At 40.7% G+C, this 24,596-nt stretch overlaps 1 protein-coding gene across 1 annotated transcript in view; it reads left to right on the top strand.

Annotated features, from left to right (window-relative positions):
- Positions 1 to 745: 745 nt before the first annotated feature.
- Positions 746 to 24,596, top strand: part of sorcs3b (sortilin related VPS10 domain containing receptor 3b) — a 47,671-nt gene continuing 23,820 nt past the window's right edge. The window contains exons 1-4 of the mRNA XM_073481871.1: positions 746 to 1,496; positions 18,383 to 18,450; positions 23,112 to 23,211; positions 23,370 to 23,528. Of these exons, the coding sequence (XP_073337972.1) occupies positions 834 to 1,496; positions 18,383 to 18,450; positions 23,112 to 23,211; positions 23,370 to 23,528 (990 nt within the window). The 5' untranslated portion in view covers positions 746 to 833. The remainder of the gene's footprint in view (positions 1,497 to 18,382; positions 18,451 to 23,111; positions 23,212 to 23,369; positions 23,529 to 24,596) is intronic.

Genomic DNA, 24,596 nt, shown 5'->3' with positions numbered 1-24,596 from the left:
AGTCAGAAGTCATGAAGATTACAAGCAAACATATCATAGTGTGAGTTCAAAGCTCTCCATGTATCCTGGGCTGTTGTGCCGCAGAAGGCCTGAGGCGAGGTGCACAGTGGCCTAATTAAAAAAAAAAAAAAAAAAGTCTCAGTGTCACCAGAAACAGTCACTGGAGAGAGAAAAAAAACACTTCACCTCTGTTCCCCTGCACATCAAAACCTAACCAGCAACACGCCTGGATCTTTATCCAGAAGTCCAACTGAATTCCCCCCAACAAATCAACTCACACGCATGCGCACGCGCGTGCACGCCAGCTGACAGGTGAATCCGGTGTTGATTGATGCGACCAAATGATGTTTAAAAAAAACAAGATGTTGCCACAGTGTGAACACAACACTGTTCTGCAAAAGCACAAATTACTTCAGCTGTCAACCTCTCCGACTCTGTTTTATTTTATTTTATTTTTTTTGGGGGGGGGGGGGACTTTTACAGGTGAACACAAATAACCTGAGAATAAACTGAATAAAAGCTCTGCCTTCACAGGTGAGGCATAACAGAATAATTTCAAAACCGATTTCAGCGTTTTTTTTTTAGGTGTTTTTTTTTATTTATTTTTCTCATGAGCAATGAGCTCGAGCCGTTCCTGCAGTCACTCTCCGTCGGCGCGTTCGCCTGATGCGCAGCGCCTCCCCAACTGGTCCCTCACTTTGACAAATTCCTGGACGTGAGCGGGTCTGCTGAATGGCTTCTTGCTCGTAAAGATGATACCTTGAATATTTTTTTTAGAAGTTGAATAGCTCTGCCACATCTTTTCCTTTTTTTTTTCAGTTTGGAGGAACACAATGGGACTGTGGTCATTTTGGAGTTTTTCTCTTTTGGCTTTCGTGTCGCTGCTGCACCCCTTTCAACCCAAGTTTGTGGCTCAAGCGGAAATAAGTTCCCTCGGAGCGAACGACAGATTTTATCGCCTGGAGGTAACCCCGCTGGAGGCAGGTGTAACCCGAAAATCAAAAGTCGACAATGGCACAAAAGTTTTTAGCGCTTTTGAGACGGAAGAAGCAGGTGCTCTGAAACCGAGCAATGGCAAGCATGCACCAGAGAGTGGGCTTGGGAATCAGGCACCGATCAGCGTCAAAACGGCACCAAACTACCCAAAAATACCTGCTGAAAAGTATAGTAACATGTTCGAGGACGACCAAAGGCGACGTACAATGTTTGACAACACCTTTCCCGACACGAGGAAGAGGGCGAAAAGGAGCGCGGGCGCAACACACGCCGAAAACGTGGATAGGAGTACAAGTGGAGAAGCGCAGTCGAGAGAGAGGTTTGTGGAGACTGTCCAAGGTGTTTCCAACTCCAGAGCCGAGTACCGGCGCGCTGGGGAGGAAGCCAGAGGGTCCAGCCCGAGGCAGAGTGAGCCGCACCTGGACACTTCCACTTTTGCTCTGTCGGGAGACTCGGCACACAACCAGGCGATGGTGCACTGGTCCGGACACAACAGCAGCGTGAGTTTACAGTTTCACAAAAACACTACATCGTTTATTTTAAATATTTCCCCTCACACTGATTACAATGCACATGATTTATTTTCTGTGTGAAATGCATATTTTTGAGCATTTTTAAATAGATTTACATGAATCAGTCTCATTTTTACGCACAGCTGTGTCAGCGCGCAGGAGAGGGATCCTCTCCTACAAACTAATTATCTCATCACCGACACAGTCTTCAATTGAACAAAATGCGTTTCCCTCTTCTCAGATGCGTGATTGTGTTTGTCGTTGTTGGCCACACAGAGGTTGTGACTGCATGCGGACTGCATGCGCGGCTGCTCGCGCGGACGCCTGATGGATGTTTGATTGTGCACTCGCAGGATTTCCCCTCTTCGCTCTTTCAAACTAGAGTACAGTCATTTATTTCAGCTGAGTGTTTGCCACCTGAACTTGAAATTAGCAATTATTCCCGCAGGTAAATTTATTTGACAATTGAGATATGGGAAGGTGCAGACATTTTGGCAGCAATCACAACACATTAATTATTTATGAAACAATCAAGCGATGTCTCCGAGGAAGGTGCAGTAGCTACAATTAAAAGGGAATGTGTCCAACCTGACCCTTAATGTGACGCTGATGAGACACTGTGTGACCTTTTGGCAAACGAACAACCCCTTTTATCTTTGACATTTGACTCACTTTTTGTTGGTACTTGTCTAATTGCCTGCATGAATACAACACTGCCATGTGTTTGTTGTTAAAATGTTGCCAGAGCAGGTTGATGGGGATGTGCACAACTTAAATGGATGGCAAGGGATTGCAGCAGCCCACCCCTCACACACACACACACACACACAGAGAGAGAGAGACACACACACGCACCACAGCTGCAAGCACACTTTGTGGCTGAACACTGTTTTACCACCACAAAGACAAAGCCGTGGAGATTTTATCTCTTACTTTACATATGCAGCATGCAAAAGGTGTTTATCAGACACAAAGATCTGAAAAAACTACAAACAACCTTGCGCAGAAGAAAAGGGAGCTGCTCTGCCTTTTCTTTTTTTTTTCTTACTTCAGGTAATTCAGATCACCTCAGTATGCTGAGCAAAAAGGGTGTGTGGCAGCAACATTAATCTGGGACCACATCAGAAGATTTCTGTGTCCCAGAAACACTGCAAACATTCATACATTATCCAAAAAAATCCAGATACGTTTCACAGGATGGGTAACATGATTCAACCTCGACTTGTATTCTCTCATCTTTTGTTTGGTGAAATGTGTCACAACGTTAAAGGCATCACAGTCTCGATGCACAGCGGTGGACGGAAATAAAGCGGGAATGCACCTAATAAAATCTGATTTGTGGGATGTATCGTGAAATATGATGTTGGTTCGAGACGTCTTCAGCAACGATGGCCTTTTGTACTGCAGGACACTGTTCACTGGATCATCACTGATGGGCTTGTCACTGCAGCCAGTCAACATCTGAGATTTATACAGTCTGAGCCCCCCGTCTGCCGTCCCAAAAGTACGACTGGGACTGCAGAGTCTAAATTGATGGCATTTTATGACTGGGTGTTAGAGCTCAGGCGATATCAGATGTAAATGACTGATAATAAATCCAATCTAAAGGGGACGTTTGAAGGAAAATTACTTCATTCCTGTGGTCGAGAGTAGTTCTATCAAATATTCACTTCGAGACTTTGCCTGTGATCTGGCCAAGATGTAAAACCTCATAGTGAATGAAATGAGGGAGATGTAGAAGGTGATGGTGCAAGCGCCAGCAGGGGATCTCCAGAGTTCAGATGTGATAAAAGAATTTCATCGTGTATAAAACCTCAAATCTGTCCACAAATCAGTCTCCCAACTATTATTTGATTTCTGCGATTGTCTGAGACATCAAAGCCTGGAGTCATAGCTCTCTGGTCTCTGACTTTAAGAGAGATAACATTGATTGGAGTCGACCATGGGAATAAAACATATACTGCATGAATTCCTTTCAAATTCATGCTTCTTAACTACATGTAGTATTGATTGGCTGTGCATGTTTCGGGCTTCTTAAGACTGTCCTGAATGTGAATGGGGATTTGAACACAGGTTCATGATTTGTAATGATGTAGGCGATAAATATGAGCAAAAAATAGAAACGAGACTCATTAAAAATACTGATAAACACACTTGGCTGGGGACGTCCTCTATGGCAAATCAATATTTCAGTCTTTTGCCTCACATGGGTGTTCAAGCTGTGTTTGTGCTGTGTTGGTGATCTTTTTAAACAGTCATAGCAGCACATCATACACTCATGGGATGCAGATCCCCCCTCTTCCTCCCTCCAACCCCCCTGAAGGCAAAAGTCTTAGTGTGCAAGCCAGCTGGTGACCAGGGAGTTATTGGCAGCAGAATGAATTTAGGCTCCCGATTGACCATTTTTGCAAGCTCCTCACAGATAGTTGACCAAACTAGGACAGTGTGTTGAAGGCGAGGACAATTAATGAGTGTCGTTATTGACATCTCATCCCTTGAGCTGCTGCTGCAGGAATGATGCTGTATGTCGGTGTGAATAATGTCCACCTACTGTACCCTGAGAATAAAGGTCTGTTCTTCTCCACTGGCCTGCTGTTAGGAGCTCGCTCGGGGAGGAGCTGGACATTGATGAGGCCAGCTGCTCTTCTTGGCCAAGGAGTAAAAAACTCATTGGTTTTTTGTTTTGTCTGAGGTGGCGAGAGTCAAAACCAATCTGTCAGCTCGGTAACGTCGTCTTTTTCTGCTGCCACTGACAGGGAATCAGACTGGCCTCCTGGGCCGCGTTGTCCGCATGCCTAATCTGAACGAGGCAGTTATTGTTGCACATAATCTCATCGGCATAAATAGACAATATAAAAGAGGAAATGGCACGGCCCTGGGGGACACTTGTGTTTAAAACCGGTTCATTAGATAGACAGCCATTCCATTTAACATGCCAGAGCTGGTTGCATACAAACTCCTTGATCCATAAAATCAAATGGAATGGTTTCCCAATACACGGAGGTGTTCGACCGGAGTTTGAGGGTGTCACCGGATGATGAAAAAGTGCATTAAAAAGCTGCCTCTGTCGAGACGTTCAGATATAAAACAGGAGAAAGTTTCAGTGTGGTTTTGTTTTTCTGATCATTTCCCACATTTGTCTTTCATATTCCACACACATACACACACACACACACATACACACACACACAGCTGCACTTGCTCTTATAATTTGGGGTAGGCACCCTTTTAAAAAAAAAAAAGTCACACGGTGCTCAGTCAAAGAGGCCGACGTGTGACCTTGTTAAAACCTTTTATCCGTGCACTTTTCATCATCCTCCGGCCCCTGGCTGCTAACTAAGGGGATTTTGATCCACACTACATTTGATGAAAATCAAAAGCGGTTCATGTTTTAACATTTCAGTACAAATTGCGTCTCTCCTGTGGCACAGTTTGTGTTAGGATACTCTGCTGCACATCAACATTTGGAAACATTTAATTCAGATGAGCCTTGTCTGGAGTTTTTGTGTATATAATTAGCGACACTCCATTAGGGTTGGGCAATATATACCATATACTGTTTATCGCTTTGGTGTTATGAGACTGTTTATCATCTTAGATTTTGGATATCTTTCTGTTGTGATAAGTGTTGTCTTGGTTTTAAAGGCTGCATTACAGTAAAGTGATGTCATTTTCTGAACTTACCAGACTGTTCCACTTCTTTATTCATCAAAAGTTGGGATCATCCCTATAGTATTGTCACAATATTTAAGTATTAGGTCAAAAATATCCTTATATTTTGCTTTTGAGGAGATTTCAAAATATCACTATATATTGTGTATCATGATACAGACTTAAAATATTGCGATACTATTTTAAAGCCCTACTCTCCATCTTATTCAATTTATGGTCAGTTAAGATCCAGATTTTTGACTAAAAATTGATTTTAAAGCTGTCGTCAATGAAAAAACAAACATGAAGGTTATTTTCTTTCTCCCAGACACTTTCCGTCCTTTATGTGCTCGTCCCCCCGGGGTGTCAGCACCATAAGTCTGTCCATTAATCCGGCCTGTCTCGAGCCTTAAGGGGTGCACTGTCCATTGACGTGATTGTTAGATGCTGATAGAAAGCGCAGCCATCCTGTATGTGCAAGCAAAGAAAAAAAAACAATTGCTCAGGAGCCTGGCAATTTTTAAAGGCTTTCTTTGAGAATAAAAAGCAGCATTCCCCATTGTTACTTCTCTTATTTTATGCTTCAGTTTTATTTTATGGCGCACCGGATACAAGTTTCACCCTCTCTGTAGTAATAATTCAGTGAAATCCCAGTTCTTACTCCTCAAATGACACATGTGCCCTTTTTTTCATGAATCATTTGTGCTCGGGGACCATAATGCATCACATCAACATAGGCTCACGGCACTTCCTCAGCAGTTGCGCTGCAGTTTTTGCCTCACAAAGTGCATTTTGAGCAGCAAGTAAAGGCCTGCCATCACTTGTATGTTGCAAGCACGCAGTCGCTGCCTTTGTTCCTCTCTGCCTGCTATCACTTTGTCTTTTAAACACACGCACGCTCATACACGCTCATGTTTCAATTTTAATCAAAGTGACAAAGCGGGTGCAGAATCATATTTGACAGGTTTGCATGTGATTAATTAGTTTAATAACCGTCGCAGTGTGCGGGACACATACTTTAGTTGTGATTTGGTTACAGAAATAAATTTATGCGTTTTCTGATTAGGAAAATCAAAAAAATTGAAATTCAAATTGGGAGACGACTTCTTAATTAATCATCATGGAGGTAGAGTTAACACAAGAAGTTTTTTTTAATGCCCAAAGGTCACGGCTGATTTTGTTTAATTCTTTAGTTTCTTCACTCCTAATCTCAGGCAAACCAAGTGACCGCGGTTTGGAAACGTTATGCGTTGAGCCTCGCTGGGCCTTGAAGCATCATATTGCCTCAAGCAACACAGCAGTTACTATCATGTTTAAAGATGGCTGGGATTGCTCAGGTGGCAGTCGGCTTAAATAATGGTTGGACTTGGCAGTTTACAGTGACAGGAATGTATTAGTAGCGGTAGGAAATGGTTTTTCCTATCTAGCGAGATAGAAAAAAACCCCAACCAAAGCACCACACGCACACACTGTGCAATCAATGGCGATGATGGAAAACTTCCAAACACAAAATGACACATACAGAATACTCACTCAATGGGTATCCTGGAACAAATCCTTTTAAAATGACTGGTCGCTTTTTGCTTTGAGCAAATAAAGCTGAGTTATAGTCGAAATCAGAAGCAACATAAATTGACACATAAATATGGACAAAATGATGGCAGTTATTCAGAAATAATGACAACAGATTCATCAAAACCTTTGCAGGCTCAAGACCTGGCGGAAACCACACATCATTAACATGAGTTAATGATTGTATTGGAGCGGATGTGAATTGACATCAATAAGAATGTCACGAGACGACAAATTATTTAAACAACCGAATATCGATTTTTGAAATAACATCTAATTGTGTTCTGGCTTTATTTGCTACCATCTCACACACCCTCTGTAGGCTTTAATTTCCTGATTTCCTGGCGTTCTTCTCTACCTGACACTCTCCGATGGTAAAATTGTGCTGTTCATCACCACCTTTGATTGAATCCCAATTCATGTTGATTCTTCTTCGCTGTATATTCTCGCCGTTCCTTTCAGAGGTTCGATTTTCCACAAAGAGGTAGTAGAAATTCATATTACACGATGTTCTGGAAACATTATAGAAAAGTGTAGTTAGACTTCTGCAGCTGTCAAATAAAATAAACCGGGTGTGGCAAAACAAGATTCAGCCAGTCTGTGAATGTAATATGATTGAAAATTGGTAACTTTAAGATGATATTAACAACTTTTCATAACCAAACAGACCGAGAAACCAAGAAAAACAGCAAAAATACTCCTCATACTTAATTGAACAGAGAAAGTAAACAACTACTGTGGTAATCAAGGGCGAATCAGTCGGATAATAATCATTTGCTGATTACATTCTCAATTAATCAATTAGTTGTTGTCAGAAAATGGTGCAAAATGTCGATCAGTCTTTCCCAAATCCCAAGCTGACATACTCAAATGTCTTATTCTGTCCACAACCCAAAGATTTTCTGTTTGCTGTCATAGAAGAGTAAAAAGAAAAATCACATTTCAATCATCATTAATCACCGAAATAGTTGCCGATTTAATTTAAGTGTTGACAACTAATCCATTAATGGTTGCAGCTCTACTCTAATATACATTTTGCTAAATAATGGGTACCTTTGGGGTACAGTACTAGGAAACAGTTATCTTACTGACCCTCGCAGTATTGGGAGCATATTAAAACTGTGAAAGATTATTATAGCATAATTACTTTCTAGGCTCCACTGAATATCTTTCCTAAGCCTTAGTTTTCTGTTCCCATTCTCTCATAATGCCAAACTATCAGTCCTTTGTTCCACATATCCTTTCTGACTTTATTAGTACCTGCTAATACAACAAAACTATTAAAAGGATACATAGCATATTTTTTTCCAATGACCATTTAATTAAATAAACCCTTTATGATTACCAATAAGCCAATACTGACCTAGTGTGACCAACATGATCAACCCTGTCTCATAGAAATGGTATATATACAACGTATCTGCCGCTGCAAATACATTTAGAAGGAAACCTAATATTTAAAGGAGACATTGTTAATTAGTGTATCTGGTAAGTTGCACAGTGATCATACTAAACGCACCTGTGAAATGTAAACTGGAGGAGAAAAATCATTCCTCTGAGGACAAACAACTGGAACGACCGTCTTTGAACAGAGGCCTGAGACAATACTTATCACCCGCCTACAATGTAGTAGTGAGTTCCCTCCCCAGGCAGCTAAACAGCTACTCACACCTGGGCTCACCTAGCCTTAGCAACCCACATGAAGGCCGGTTGAGTCAACGACCCACAAGTGCCCCTAACGCCTCTGCAAGGACACTCCCACACAGAGTTTAAAAGCCAGCCAACTCCCCTCCACTTAGTTAGAGCTGAAGAAGCCTCTTGGATTAGATGTGAAACATCTTCAGGAAACTGAAACATGTCCAGTTGCCTACGATACAGCACTTAGATTTACCATGACCTGGATGACTGAGAACCTTCATCAACGTGTTAACTGACAATGTTTTTTCTTTTCGTATTATATCTAATATCTTTTTGGTGTTTTATATTGGGTCTTGTGCACGTAAAAGATTTTTTAATTCAAGGTAAAAGTCCGCACCAACAGGAGCTCCTCTCTCCCACAGAAAACACTGCTCCTGAAACGCCTCGTCAGTAGTCCCGCCTTTAATTCCGTGACTTTGTGACGTCACAATACGTCACCATGTCACACCTTTGCCTTATTTATGAGCTTGCAGATAGTTTGGCACGCAAGAATTGATTTAGCACAGCTGCTCTGATGTTGTTAGCGGTGCTGGCTCAGGCATGCGTCCTCTAACTTTAGAGAGGTAATTATCTCGGGTAAGTATCGGAAAAGACATCAGTGATTTGAAATATGTTGTTTTTATTAATATTTATGAAAGACGTGATCCTTCCAAACCCTAACAAAAAGGCTTTTGTTGTCTAAACCGAACCACATGTGGGAGTCTGGTGAAAGTCAGCACTTTGAACACCCAACGTGTGTTGCCATATGTAACGTAGTTCAGGGGTTTTTCCCGTGGTGGGAAGGATTTCTGCTGCTCAGAACTCTGTTATGCTCTGAGGCTGCACACAAATCAAGATGAGAAACAAAGTTTGGCTGGTTTTCTGTTTTATTATTTTAATTAGGTGAACTCAAAGGTCTTATATCATAGAAGATGAGATTTCCATATGTTGTTTTTATTATGATGCAGGTGCTGTATAAATACTTCGAATTGATTTAAAATGCTTAATCCATGCAGAAATGCACAGAGCGTGTTTTAAGAAACAGTGCCCTCAAATGAGCAGTCAGGACCTCCGTAACATTGTGATGTCACAACTACACAGTTGGAGTCCTCAGCCACGCCCCCAGCATAGCAGTGGTTGCAAAAACACCAACAGAGGTGGTGAAACATGGTGGAACGGTGCCTGCTCAGGCCCGTGAGAGCTGACCAATCAGAGCAGACTGGGCTTTTCAGGAGGGGGTCCTTAAAGAAACAGGCACTGAAACAGAGCTTTCGGACAGAGGGCAAAAAGACGGTTCTGCAGCAGTGGGAAATTGAAACATGGAAACACTTTCTTGCGGACGCCCAAAATAAAAGTATGAACCTAAAAATTAGCCTCATATGAGACCTTTGAATTAATGAAAAATGATGTGAACGAGGTCTTTCAGATCACGTAACGGTAAACGTAAAAGGTCATCGCTTATATGAACAGATGTAAGTTTTCACAAGGCTTTTATCACTTTGCAAGAGAAGTTCAGCCTCATTGTAATGAATTGAGGTGACATTTGGTTTTGTGGATCATCAGATATAAGTCACTGGATGTCATTCCAGTTGAACTCAGTGCCCTGTCAGTCTGACTCAAATACCTGGAGAGGAGAATGGGACATTTCGATGGAGTGTGTCTATACCTTTTTGTCAGGGGGGAAACCACCTGCATGATACAGAAAGTAGTCAAAACAATTTTTAACAGACCAGTCTGAAAATCATTGAATCTGGCAATCCTGACCAGAAGAATCTTGTTTGGTTACTACTAGAATAGGTTTACATGCTTTACTGCTCGTATGAGTGCTCTCATACTGTCCAGTGCAGCAGCACAGTATTCCCCCTCCGTCTGAAACGCTGTGTTTTAGCTCCTGTCTCTTTAAGGCCCCCCTCCCTAATACCAGGTCTCCTCTGATTGGTTAGTTCACACATGCCTGAGCCAGCACTACGAACAACAACATCGCAGCTGTGCTGAATCAACTCCTACGTTCCAAACGAGCCGCTGGGCATAAATTATGCAAATGTGTGACGTGGTGACATAGTCAAACAGTCAGAGAATTAAAGGCGGGACTACTGATGAGGCATTTCAGGAGCAGTGTTTTCTATGGGAGAGAGGAGCTTCTGTTGGTGCAGACTTTTATGTTTTTATAGGCACAAGAATATATAAGATATAAAACGCTGAAGGAAAGGGAATGAAATAAAAAAAGCATAAAAGGTCTACTTTAAAGATGCGTACTCCCTTTAAGAATCAGACATGGGTTATTTACTGATCGACTCTATGTTGAAGAACAAAAAATTCAATACATTAAACTTTTAAACTTTGAGATTGGGGAACTGCAAAAATGTGAACTTATTTCCAGGTTCTAGGACTCACTCATGCATCCAAGATTGTAGATCTTTGTTCCCTCTAAAAGTTCCCACTGAACATAATCCTGGCAGTCTTTGTTTCCATCTAACCGGCAAGACAGAGTAGGCATGGTTTACAGTAGAAACGCAATTTCAACCTAAACGGTTGACTAAACCTTAAAAGGGTAGCCAGTCTCTTCCTCTACACATTATGTCAAATGCAAATGCGTGATGTGGGAAAATTGAATGATGTGGGAAAATTGCAAAATGGGGCTATGTGTGACACACGCACATCATGATCTCCGAGTCTCACAGCACTTCTGGCAGTCAAGTGGGTAATTTTAGGTGGAGGGTTTTTCTCTTCCAAAGTCTCAATTTGGACCCACTAACGCCTTTGGCTCCAGCTCAGACCCCCTTGGGCAGAAGGCAAGCCATTAGCAGCCAAAGCTGCGAAGGAACAGAGGAGACTGGAAGAAAAGTCTGAACCGTGTTCCTGCTCAATGTTCTCCAAAAAAACATTAACAAGTGTTCAAACCTACCAAAAACCTGCTGATACATTATCATATTTCACCCAGGTAAATTTCCAATCTCTGTCGTGTTCCATGCCTCGGTGAATAAGAGAATTACATGCAAAAAGTAAAAGTAGTCATGCTGCTGTACCTTCAACCTCCGAACACTAAATATGAGCGAACGAGGGTGGCAACAGAACAAATAAACCTCTAAGAGTAAAATGCTAATGTTGTATTTTTGGCTCTCCACACTGCTTCCAATGCATCAAATTAATTTTAAATTGCACGGGATGTGACTAAAAGTTTGTCGAATGTGTCAAAAGATTTAAATGACTTCCATCAGATTTGTCCTTGAATGCTGCGTTCCTTGTTTTTCACCTTTTAGTGCGAACCGCAGCGCATTGTGCCGTGACGTCAAAACACAGATGGGGAAAATATGGACCAAGTGCGGTGTATATTCCTATTCCCAGTCCATTAAACATATTTCATTGACTTTTTTTACCCCAAGCTTTCGTAAAAGAAATGAAGCAATCTTTTCCCCTCCACTAATGGCAAACAGTACGGTTTATTGTGCACTGTTGTTAGCAGCAGAGAGACATAACATGCCCACAAAACCTCCTCACAATAGAGCTCTATTTGGAGTGAAGCCCTTTTCCTGGTCGGACCATTTCATTAATTTCCCCCTCCATAATGGCCTGAATTGATTGCTGAGACCTCTGAAGAGCAATGCATCAGGGCTATATGACCAAAGCTCCAGAGTCAGGAGGATAAGCAAACAGACAGACAGCAGACTAATGCACAAGGGACGTTTCGCCGAGGTTTAGTTGATGAAAGCAGCATCCCCGGAGTATGTTTTCACCCACAAAAGTACAAACAATCAATTTGGTCCACAGATAAGATGAGGACAGAGTAAGGCCTCTCTTCGACCGTGCCATTTCTCTTAAAAGCAGTTTGTCTCCTCTACTAAGTGCTCTACTTAGGCGACGTCCTCACAGAGCCATAATCAAGATGTTGTGTTTTCAGCCCTCCACCCACTTCTTGATTTTGCCCTCGCTGCTTGTCGAAGCCTTAAAGATATTTATGCAAATTTTGCAAACCAATACTGTATTTCTTTTCTCTGCAGGTGTTTGCATCAGATAATTTCTAATGGATGCATGAATATATTAATCTTTAATCTTACGAGGAAAACAAAAAGAAGTGTCGGATGTGCTGTGACACTCGAGTTAAAAGCTCATTTTCATTTCCACATCTTCGCTGGTGCGTTTTTTCCAAATTATACTTGGCTCAACAAAGGACACAAGACAATCTTTTTTTTTCTCGTGCTTGGCTGATGATCTCTGTCCCTCATATCACAAGAAAATGAAATTAAAAGTGATAGTCTACAACTGACCTGAAATGTTTTCATTGTGGGCTGGAAATCTCGGGCATTAATTAGCTAGTTGACTTAAAGAAAACAGTGTTTGTCAAATTACTCGAGTGACTCGTTCTTGCCCTTGGCGTCTTGTCTTCCTTCTCTTAATGAAGTCGAGAATGTAATGAGCTCAACACCAAATGAAACAGGTTTTTATTTTTGTGTCTCCAGAATTGCATTCGCACGAACAGGCCAGTAAAAATGCGGTGTAGTCAGGTGAACAATGGTGTCCCAGCTTGCACTTGTCACACTGATATGCCAGCTTTTGGTGTCTCTTAATGGTCAGGATGCATTAGGGGGGCTCCATGGATCTGCATTATTTGGTAGACTTGGCTCTTCACACTGTATTCTACGTTTTCACCCCGCTTCCTCTTCCAAACCACTTCTTCTGCTTCTCATTCAAAGCACTAATGGTGATATGGTAAAAAAGTCATACTGCATTTTTTTGACAGATATTATGATTGTGATATGATTCACACTAGTTGGAATGATCATTTTTGCATCACAATCTTCATTTTCACAAAAAAAAAAAAACATATTAAAATGATAATGATGTGACGTTTGTTGAGTCTGTACCAACAAACATGTTCTTTAACATCTGGAGACAAGATTTCTAGAGCAGGGCATCTCTGCAGCACTACAGTACCTTTTATCATAATGCTTTTTTGTAAATTATTTTACCTTTATCAAGAAATTGCAGCTTCTGCGATTGCGATTTAAATCATATTTTGAATAACTGAGCAGCTCTAGTAATATATTTGTTGCTTACCTTTTTGTCTATCCCTTGTACTGGCATGTAGACGGCTGTTAATCAGTCGATTTTACATTTCTTTCTTTTGATCTGTTTTGTTGATCGCTCTCTTCACATTTGATCTATTTCACATCATTATACTGCATCCCTGTGTTACAGTCTGACCTCGGAGGCTGCTGTTGATACAGATTTAGGCACACATACAAGCTAGAAGGGCACTAGGGGAGTGCAGAACTCCACCAGGGTGGTCCCCTCTATGTGATGTGCACATTTTCAAAACCACTGGAAATATATAAAAACATGGCTGCGCCTTAAGTAGCTGAAGCCTCATCGTCTCTGCTGCATATTTATTATGTGCTTCAAAATTGGAAATATTTCACATGCTTAACATAAATCTGTGAGAACCAGAAAACACTTTATTGTCACGTACATATGTACAAATATCACATACTGAGACTGAAGAAACATCATGAACACGGCAGCTTGTTTTCATGAACAGTTGTTATTTCACAAGGGAGAAATCCAAAGCAACATTTTAAATGGCAAACTTTTAAGCAAACAGCTGCTTAATTACACATTCAGCAGTTATGCAGTAACATAATCATTCACTTGGTTAACATGAATTAAATATTAGCTCTCTTTGAGCTCTATTCTCTGGCTCTACTAACTTCTTAAAATATCTGGTTGTATAGCCGCAAAGTGCTCCTGTGTTCACCAGCTAGTCGCTTACTGTGCCGGGTTGGGTTTGGAGCAGAGTTAGCAGTGTACAGTCGGCTTTTTCATCATAAATAAACTGGCTGCTGCATCCAAAAACAATATGAGGATGGTGAGAGGGAACCAAACCGGTAAAATTATAGTAACGCAATGAGCTGAAACCTTCTCATGCTGCGTAAAGTCGAGGGAAGCTGCAGTTTTTGGTTATACGTCTCTGAAAGTTTATCGTTAGCAGCTAACCTTTTCATGTTTACTTTACGTCGTCATTTGATACATTATTATCGTAAAGATATCAGTTATAGCCGCTTTAAAAAAAAAACTTGTCAGGACTCCTATCGAACAATTCAATTTAATTTAAAGGCTTTATTGACATGAACATTTCAAGAACACAGTTTTGCCAAAGCATCAATATATGAATATGAGGACAATTAAAAAAAAACACAAATAAAACCAGTTCGTACATTTCAAGGGAAAAAAGAAGAAACAAGCAAAATAAGTTCACTTTCTGATAAAAAGTTGTGGTGGTGGTGTTATTATTTTAAATGACAAAATCATGATGTGATGCATGAAAAACACAAAAGTAGATAAAATATACACCTACTGTCGATGTAAATAAAAGAACAAGTACACTAGAAGCATGTCAGGTTGTGTTTAACTCCGGTCACTTAATGAATTCAAAACCATGTTTTACTGTTTACAAAATCTGACAAGGCCACAAAAACTGACCTTGAGACAGCTGACGGAGAAAAAAGAAGCACATTTGGATAAAGAATCGTCTTTTGAGAGCTCATATTTAAGAAGTGATTTAATTACTGTTGACACATTTTGGCGAGTTTTCAGGCATTTTGATGTTGTAGTTGGTAAATAGACAAGGTTGACTCTCGGGAGACGTCTCTGTGTGTGGATGCGTTTACCCTACAGTACAAAATACAAAAGCCTTATGTGTATTCATGAGAATGTAAATGTGTATCATTGTAGCGGTGAACCTCTCACAGGATGCTAAAGGTACAAAAAAACAGATATGCGTCAGCGCTTCCAGGAGCATGAGCCATTAGCCGTGTTATTACAAAGAGCCTTACATCATTCACTGTTATCAACTTTGGGGGTCCCTTGGAAATTAATTTAGATCTTCAGTTGTACCCTCCGGTTAGGTTCAAAAACAGTACCAGATCTACATGAAAGTGTCTGTATATCTAACGTTTCTAAAGATTGTTCCTTCTTCTCATGTTGTGTTACTCCTGAAGGAAAGAAAACAACAATCTGCAGGTGTGATGTTTAGAACGAGGATCCCCGTTTTTTCCCTCGACTACCCAATTAAACAGGAATAATGTTCGAGGGGTGCAGCCTTAATGGTGCTTTACCCTGGGATAAATAAGCAACAGGTTCCATGTGGAGCGTGGTGTTAGAAAGCACAGTAAAAACTGATGCATTTCATTTTATTAATAGCCATATTGCAGTACAGTACACAGAGATGATTCACATCTAAATTGCGAACCGTGTAGAAAATCTTCTGCCCACCATCGTGGTGTTGAGATGCCTCTCACGTCCCACTGAAGCACTCAAAAAATTTGAGCAATCTGAGCGTTTTAGCTTGGGAAAAAAAAAGAGAAAAGATTGATATGGAATTTTTCTAAAGATTTGATTTGGTCCAACGGTCTGTGTCTGTGATTGTGCCGTACATGCATACGCTGCATGCTTGAACGCTTGTGCAAGTGGAGTGTATACATCTGAGTGTGGATAAGACACTGGTGCAGTATATCAGAGTGACATTATGGCTGTAACACCTTCGAGTCCAAATCTTTGCATGCTAATAAGTGACTTTTATTACAAATGCCTTCTTGTTTTTTAATCTTGTGTAAGGTACAGCGCGAGGAAGTACCTGGAGAGCCTGTTTTAGAAGAAAAAACAAACAGTAAACGAAGACGGACAGATTGAAAAGATGAACGAACGAGAGAGAAAAAGGGAAAAGGAAAGAAACGGAAAAAAGGGGAAGGCAAAGTAGGGAAAGAAAGCGACAAGAATAGAATGTTAGGATAAAAGGATGACTAAACCCAACTCCTCGGAGGGTGAGAGCCAATCTGAAAAATGATTGGTTGACTTTCCCGGGGCAAAGCTCTCTTTGCTCACATCAATAAAACATAAACATGAATAAATGCACTGCTTTGGGCCTTCCAGGGTCCTTACTTAATTTCATGTATGCAAGTGAGCGATGATATGCATGGAAAATTGTATTTACCTGGAAGGCTCAAAATAATTCTGGAAGCCATTTTGTGTTTGTTTGTTCCCAGTATTTACATAAATGCAAGGCTGCATCATGAACTCTTAAAAATGTGTCTAATGCGCCTTCATTTGTCGAGTTCTGCCGTGCACGTCATGTGCTGTCCCCCGCTCGTCTCGGCGTTTGCATGTATAGCAGTCGCTCCCTATTGAACGGAGCCACAGATGCACAGCCTATCAATAATGTTGGAGACGTGGGAACACACAGTCTTCAGTGATGTACTCTTGATGTATCCACTTAGGGACAAATCATCCAAACAGTCATCTGCCTCACTAGTCTGTGGGTCCCTGAGGTAGATCGTCAATGACCCAATTCGGCGGGTCAGCTTTTGTTAATGAGCCAGCCGCACAAACACGTTGACAACAGTTAAGACACAGCTCCTAATGGCAATTACAGCGTGGGGTCCTGAGAGGCTTTTACGTGATCAAGTTTTGTCATTTTGGGGGTTATTTTTAGACGCTGTTTTACATCCTCAACTGAATTGTTGAACATTTGATTAAATTGGATCCATGTGCAAAACGGTGCGAGTGATTGAAACCCCTTGAATCTGTGAACATTTATTCGATGTTCACTCAATTAATTTGCCAGGCTGGATATTTGAATCCCTTTGGTTTGGGAACGAACTGCCTCTCGTTTTGACGCGGATAAAAATCAATCCCAGATTCAATTTACCTCGTAGTATTTATAACGTCCCATGACACGGAGCCATTGTTGATAGCGAGAGAGAACCGAAGAGACAAACGATCAACAGTTTGGCAGAGTTTTTCTCCCCTATCTATTTTTCAAAGCAGGCAATTAGGCCGAACATCACAGCCATTTAACTAAGTCTGTGCTCCAAATTGATTCAGACTCCAGCGTTGGACCTTGCAGACATGGTGCATTTAGTTATGCAAATGCTTATCTCTCTGTGTGATTGGTTAATTAACCTGTAACGCAGATAGTCCCAGCCATGCACAGTGGCCATTTGATGGCTAAATTGTGGGTCAATTGGGTTTTTAACATTTTCAAAGCAGACTTAGAGGCATGTCTTTGTTCTACCCAGTCTTGTGTGGCTTTTCTCGGTTTAATGACTCGTTCCGTGGGTCCCACGAGGTTAATGTGTTTAAACTGACTGTAATTGAGCTTTTGACCTATCTTTCAGGCTTTTTAAAATATTCCTCATATTATGCCATGTTTCTGCTCCTTGATTGTTATTATCTACAATTCCTTCCCCCTCCCTCCATGCCCTGCCCTAAACCCCTCCACGCACACCCCCCTTTCTATCCTGAGTTATGAGCATCCCCATGGGAAGTCATTTATAATGCCATTGGAGTGACAATAATTCGTTTGCACACCATTTCACTCTGCCCTCTGTGCCTTGGCAGGCTTTTATGGGCTACATTTTTGTTTGCCCAGAAACACATTGTCCAACCATCCTCTGAGAACACGCAAAAGCATTTAGCCCGAAACTGGAACTGGACGTCTTCCAATGAGTAAAATAAGTGACACACCGTCCAGCGTCACCATTTCAGGTGCTTTTTTTTCCAGCTAAGCGACTTCACTATTTTGAAGGTAAAAAGAAAGACACAAAAAGGAAATGGGGGGAATGAGGGAGGCTGCAGCCACTGACTCCATTTCTTTTCATTGTTCAGTGAACAATTATGTTCAGATTTTGCTGTCATGTAGGTATCATTCCACATGAGATACAGACACGATTCCTGACAGCCCTGCATGGATTTTTTTTTTTTTGCCACGAGCAGACTGACATCTCTTGACAACATGAGGATCCCTTGTCACGGGGATAACATACTGTATGAGGTTGATATTTATTAGTAAAGGGATGTAGCAGACATGTTGTATTCATTCATTACGAGTAGACAGGTAATATATGCTGGTGAAGCACTTATGCAAAGGCTTTTTAGTGCAGACGTTGGCATGTAATTACATATGTCTGTTGCTGTTACAGGTGATCCTGATCCTGACTAAGCTGTACGACTTCAACCTGGGGGCTGTTACTGAGAGCTCACTCTGGAGGTGAGTTTGTTTTTTAATCGCTGCTATTTTTCCTCTCCCGTCTAACCAGGAAGGTTACGGCATCGTTGCAGGAATTTTATAAAAATGCAAAAGCACGGTCCTAAAAAACAATAAGACTAATATATTCATAGAGAGTGCAGTACACACGAGTATGATTTATAGTGTTCTGCCGTGCTCGGATATGAACAATCAAGTTACAGTGGAAGCCAATATAAAGTATGTTTTAATAAAGCATTGTGAAGTAGTTGAGAATGAAGCATCCTCCTCTTTGCTTACTGCAGTCCCATAAATAACACGACTGAGAGTGGAGCAGTGTTTTTTTTTCGAAAAATGGCCCAACCTATCTCCTGTCCATCATCGGCAAAAAAAAAACTTTTTGAAAGGCTATTTTTTTTTTAAGAAAGATAAACCGGAAGACTTATCCGAGGGATTCTTTGTTTGGATCTGTGGCTCTTTTCCTCTGACCTAGAAACTTCCTGATGGAGTTTATGATTGATCGTCATCCGTAACCTTTTGTTTCAGAGGCAATTGACATGCAATTGCTACTGTATAGCTGTAGTAATTCCATTCAGTCAGTGTTGAGGGGTGAGTTACAGTGCCCTGTCAGGTCATAAATAAGAATGGAATTCATTAAGGATTATACCATAGAGCCCAATCCAGCCCCGTGATATGCCTTTTTTCTCACCTCTCCCATAGCCTGCAGAGAACTCATTTCATTCTGAAATGCACATGAAAAAGAGACCATCAGTCCGCCGAGCACAGAGTTTCAAATTAATATCTGTTTCACCAGAGGCGCCGCTAAGATTTACACCCGACTTGACACGTTTTGAAATCCCATATTGTGTACAGGAGGTCTTCCATCATCAAGGTGTCTGCTTAACAATGGCACCACGAGTAAATTAGAGTGTACCTCAGGGGGTGCACGGAGGCTTTTAGTAGGGAGTATTAGAAAAGCAGAGATTTGAATGTTATGAAAAGAAACAGGAGAAAATGATTTCTGTGATAACACAATAACTGATTTATGACTACAGCTCCCGGCCACTGTTGGTGGCAAAATGCAATGTGCAGATCAATGGGCGACTCGCAGAACCCCATCTAAACGCGCATCAAGTCCCTTTGTGTTTTGAGACGGCTGCCTTCTCCGCTAAAGAAACTTCACTACGTAATTACATCATTTAAGAGGCTTTTCTTCCACTGCCACAGTCAAAGAATGATATGCCAACTGAAAGGAGTACTTGAGCACAAACACAAATGTGTTTAGGGGTAAGTCTTTGAAAACAATGTCAACAGCAAATGGGACGATTCAGATTAATGCACAGACAATGATAGCAGACACCGGGTATCTATCCAATTATGCAGTGAAATTACATTCGGAGGCACTCAGGTAGAACTGAGAGCGTGGATTGGCTGTTTGTGGCGAGGAGAAATATGAAGATTGGGATGACAAACACATCTAGCCTTCTTGTCATGGGATGCATGGAGTTGAAGGGAACAGGCAGTCCTGTGAATAGCAAGTACAGCTAAATGTCTTATTCTAACTGGGCAATGTATTCTCATTTGTTTTTCTCTTTTCATCTGCTTTTTATAGCATATCTCACTTAAACTTGTATTATCACAGTTGTGCTGCTAATGTGAGGCACGATAGCAACAGAATGCTTCAATTAAGCTTACACTGCTGAAAAGACAGCTGATTGAAAGACAATGAAAGAGAGAAGAAGGACATTCAAGCACCGGTTTTAAGATAAAAACTGTATGAAAGGGGATTTTACCAGGATGCATTTAAGTACCTTCCTCAATGTCTTCAATGCACCAACATCTACCAGCATGAAAGGATGGTAATGAGTCACTACATCCTGCAGGATTACAATGTTCATCACTCAGGAACTTGTTATATTCAAGGACTACGTTTGTGTCGGATGTTTCAGCCCTTTCACTGCAAATTGCCTTTACTGTACGCACTTCACCTTCCTGCTGACCATTTTCCGAAGCACACCTGAAGTTCATGAATTGATTTCCTACCTCGCAGGCAGCCGCTGGGTTTCATTACATGTCAGTGTTGCATGAAATTCAGCTTACAAAGACCGTGGCTTGACGTGTAAAAAAGTGAATGTTTAGTCTGCATAATGTGCTTGTCAAAGCTGCATTATTGCTGAACAGTGCTGGAGTTGTGAGTAGGAAATAAACGCCCTAATGAATATGTCAAGATTTTTAATGCAGAAAGCTTGCATTATGCTTCTCTTGATATCCATATTTTTCCTCTTTGTTGTCAAAATGTGATTGCAGCGCTCTTTTTATTAGAGCTTTCTTTAATGTAGTACCGAGGAGGAGTTTTCAGATTATCCCCCGCTCGCTAATACATTACAACACAATGACAACATACATTTCTGAGAATAGGATGTTACAGTATGCTAAAGGTGCCCTGTGGAGAATTGTTATAAAGACAATTATGTGTTGTGTTCCCTTCCTCATAAAACATTTGCAAAGCTGATTTTAAAAAAAACCCTGCATTATTAAATCTACAATGTCTTTACGTTGGTGAGCATTCTTTTACTTCCTGTAGTTTCCTGGTGCACGGCTACATTTCTTGCTGCATTGTTGCCACTAATTGTTGATCAGTGGAATAAACTAAAAGACGTGTAAAGTTGTAAAGTAGCCTCCTTCTCATTTGATAGTCATGGTATTTATTTGGTTTGACTGCGGTTCGTCAGCTCTATATTTTACAGTATTTGACCTGATCATCTTGTTGTTATTATTTTACAGTTTGTGTTGCTAACTAGCCTAGTGACTAGCATCTGACCGATGAATCGGTTGCCAGATGTTATCATCCAATATCAGCTTATCACAGATTTATAGGTATTACCGTATATGTTGTAGATTTTAAAAAGATGCTTGGGGTTTATTGTTAAACTGAAAAATGTCCTGCCTCCTTTACATGTCTTTGTTACAAACTCTTTGTTAATCACATTTGAGGGATCATTGCAAAAATGTGTGTACACTGAGTGATATCAGAATCTTTTAATTCCTCAACGGCCCCAAAATTTGAGTATCAGTCGGGCTCAACAAACTACTAGCAACTTGAAACCCAGACCATTGCCTCTGACTTAAACAGTCCCCATGTTTCTGAGTGAATATGCAGTTTACCAATCTAAGTGTTGGGGAATATTAAACTTTATGTAATTAAACCAGTAGTGCAGTAACCTGCTGGTGGTTTAGCTACATTCATATAACTCATGTGATTCAAGTTAAATATTTGTAAGTTTGACATGCCAAACAGTTTGGGGCTATAAAAGAAAAGCAATGATTTTTTGGTTTTTGATTTGTGATTAAAGGCTGATATTCCTTACACGTATAGTGGAGTATTGTGTTTTATGTTTGACCTGTATACAAGTGGGCACTTTTGTATCACCTGTCGGTGTGAAAGGGAAATTCTTCTTGTTGGAATTTGAGAGTTGGTTATTCATTGAATCAAATCGCTGTACTTAAGTTAATTTACCACAATTGACAATTTGATCTTTTTAATTTAACAAAGTAGTTTGAATTACTAATGTCGAAGAAGCTTTAGTTAACCAAACTAAATTTCTCCCTTGTGTTACTTTGCTGTCACTTAACTTCTACTTGTGTGCAGTAATTGGTTGCTTGCAAAGCTGCTTGAGTGCACTGACCATCCTTCAGCGAGACATTGACATGAATGAGCTGTTAATGTGCGTATCACTATACCTGATCTCCAGTGTTTGCCCAGGGAACTCTCCAGTGTTTATTGTAGATCTGTTAATGATACTGTACAACATCCTACTAGAGGTAATAGAGTTAGATTTAAATGCATATTGATATATGATAACAGACTCCACAGTAACTAGCTTTAACATTAGCTATTTCCATTTTTCAATTTAGCTTGACTTTTTCCCTTAGATTTTTCAAAATCTTCTATATAAGCAAATACTTGCGTAATGATATCACATATGAAATCAGCATGTGACATAAACTATAGACATGTAATGACTTTGAGCTACATTCCATTGGAGTGCAAGATATAAACAAAATGGGGACCCACTCATCAAAACATCTCGCCAGTGGTCAAAAGCTCCACGGGGCTCCTCAAAACAGCCGTCTGTTTACAGCACATTTCTGTAAAAACATCTCTGCAACACTAACTGACTACTTGAAAAGTGCTTTTTATTCAGTGCACCATGTGCTGAAACATGTTGGTTGAATAAAGAGCAGACGCTTCTCATAAGTGAGTTTCCGAGTATTTTTTTTTTCTCCCCACATTTGGTCCTATTTATAATTTAAGCACCTACATTAGAAAACCGGTGGAGTAATGACAGCACGCTTTTTTTTTTGGTGAAGCACATTTATATGCAGGACTTGCAAAAAAAAAAAAGTCCTTTTTACAAGAGAAACAAAAACGAAAATAAACACATTAGCATGAAGCTAGTCTCTCTCTGCAAGTTCATTCTCATTCCATAAATCAACAGGCTGCCTGGACGGTAGGAAATCAATCTGAAAACATATGATGCGCTGTGGAGACGCAGTCACCTAAAGAATACCTGATTTGCAGTTAATGGGGTAAAACATACCAAACTGCTATTATGGTGCTTTAAAATATGTTTAATGGATATTTTTTGCATCAAACATCCAACATGTTTGATATTTGTGTCCAGATCCAGCGATTACGGAAGCACCTACACCAAACTCAACGACAAAGTGGGCTCAAGGACAGTTTTGAGTTACCTGTATGTGTGCCCGACCAACAAACAGAAGGTCAGCGTCTCTCTGTTGCTTTTATCTCTCTGTCTGATCGCCTACGAGCTTGACATCAAATTATACTTTTTTTTTTTTAAATTGCTGCCAAATGACTGCATCTCTGTCTCTACCCCTCTTCTAATGCCATATCCCTCGTCTGGCCCTCTGTACTTAAGATAATGATGCTTAGCGACCCAGAGGTAGAGAGCGCTGTTCTCATCAGCTCAGATGAAGGGGCAAGCTTTGAGAAGCATCCCATTAACTTCAATATCCTGAGCCTGCTCTTCCACCCTGCACAGGAGAACTGGATACTGGCTTACAGTCACGACAGCAAGGTAGCTTCTGAGTCAACGAACTTTTGAGTGGAAATTAGATGATATACTGTAAGATGCTAAATGTATAATAGGGCTGCTCTATTAGTAGTGATTACAGATTTTGATGGTACAATTATTGTCTGAGGAGAAATCTCAGCTCTGTGGTTTCTAGGGCTGGGTATCATTTAAAAAAAATTGTAATGGTACCGATACATTGGCTGCATGCTCATTGGCTCACTGACACTGATTAGATGTATTCCATAGGTAGTGAAATCTGGTGTCAAATGAAAAGATGTTTTTCGATCCTCAATGGTATCGAGGCGATTCAGTCGGTGCCATAAAAGTACCGAAGCTTGATACCCAGCCCTGATGGCTTCATGATTATAATGCATTAAGGTTTGATTGTATTTTGTTCCCACAACATTTATTTTAGCTTTTATTTGAACAGTTTCTGCCTTTTGAAACAAATAATACAATATGAACAATAATTAAAAATAAAAATAAAGTCAGGTTAATGTGCAGTTTTAGTTAAAATGACATAAATAAATTGAGAACACTCTTATGCTGTTTTGCTGAGCACTAATTTATAGACAGTGCAATGCTCCTTTTCCTGCTTTGTTACCGTTACAGCCCGTCTCTTAAAGCTGCTGTTAGCGTTATTTTCATATAGAATAAGCAGTCAGAGGCGATCCTGTGTGCTCTGCAAACAGGCAGAGAGCAGCGTCCTTCTGTTCTGATACCTACACCAGCAATCGCGGAAAAGGGAGAGCTGCCAATTCCAGCGCTCCTGGTGACGGCTCAAACCACCAAAAAGGCCAAGCGATGAAAAACACTTGAAGAAAAGAATGAGGCAAAGAGAGCTGTCTCAATAAAAAAAGAAAGTAGTCTTGAAAGTGTGGTGACATAGAGAGGAGGGAGGGGAACTGCAAAACAGACAGAAAGTAAGCGAAAATGACAACGACGCTAACAGCAGCATTAACTTTAAAATTTAGTGGTGACATTTCAAATCACGGTTAATAGTAAACTCAGTTTAGCGCTGCATCCCTTCGCAAGATATTACAGATAATGCAATTGCGATATGATTGATGA

This window comes from Pagrus major, chromosome 15, assembly GCF_040436345.1.
Source record: "Pagrus major chromosome 15, Pma_NU_1.0".
In the NCBI taxonomy this organism is placed as follows: Eukaryota; Metazoa; Chordata; class Actinopteri; order Spariformes; family Sparidae; genus Pagrus; species Pagrus major.
The sequence above is the reverse complement of the archived record's forward strand: the minus strand, read 5'-3'. Positions and strand labels throughout refer to the sequence as shown.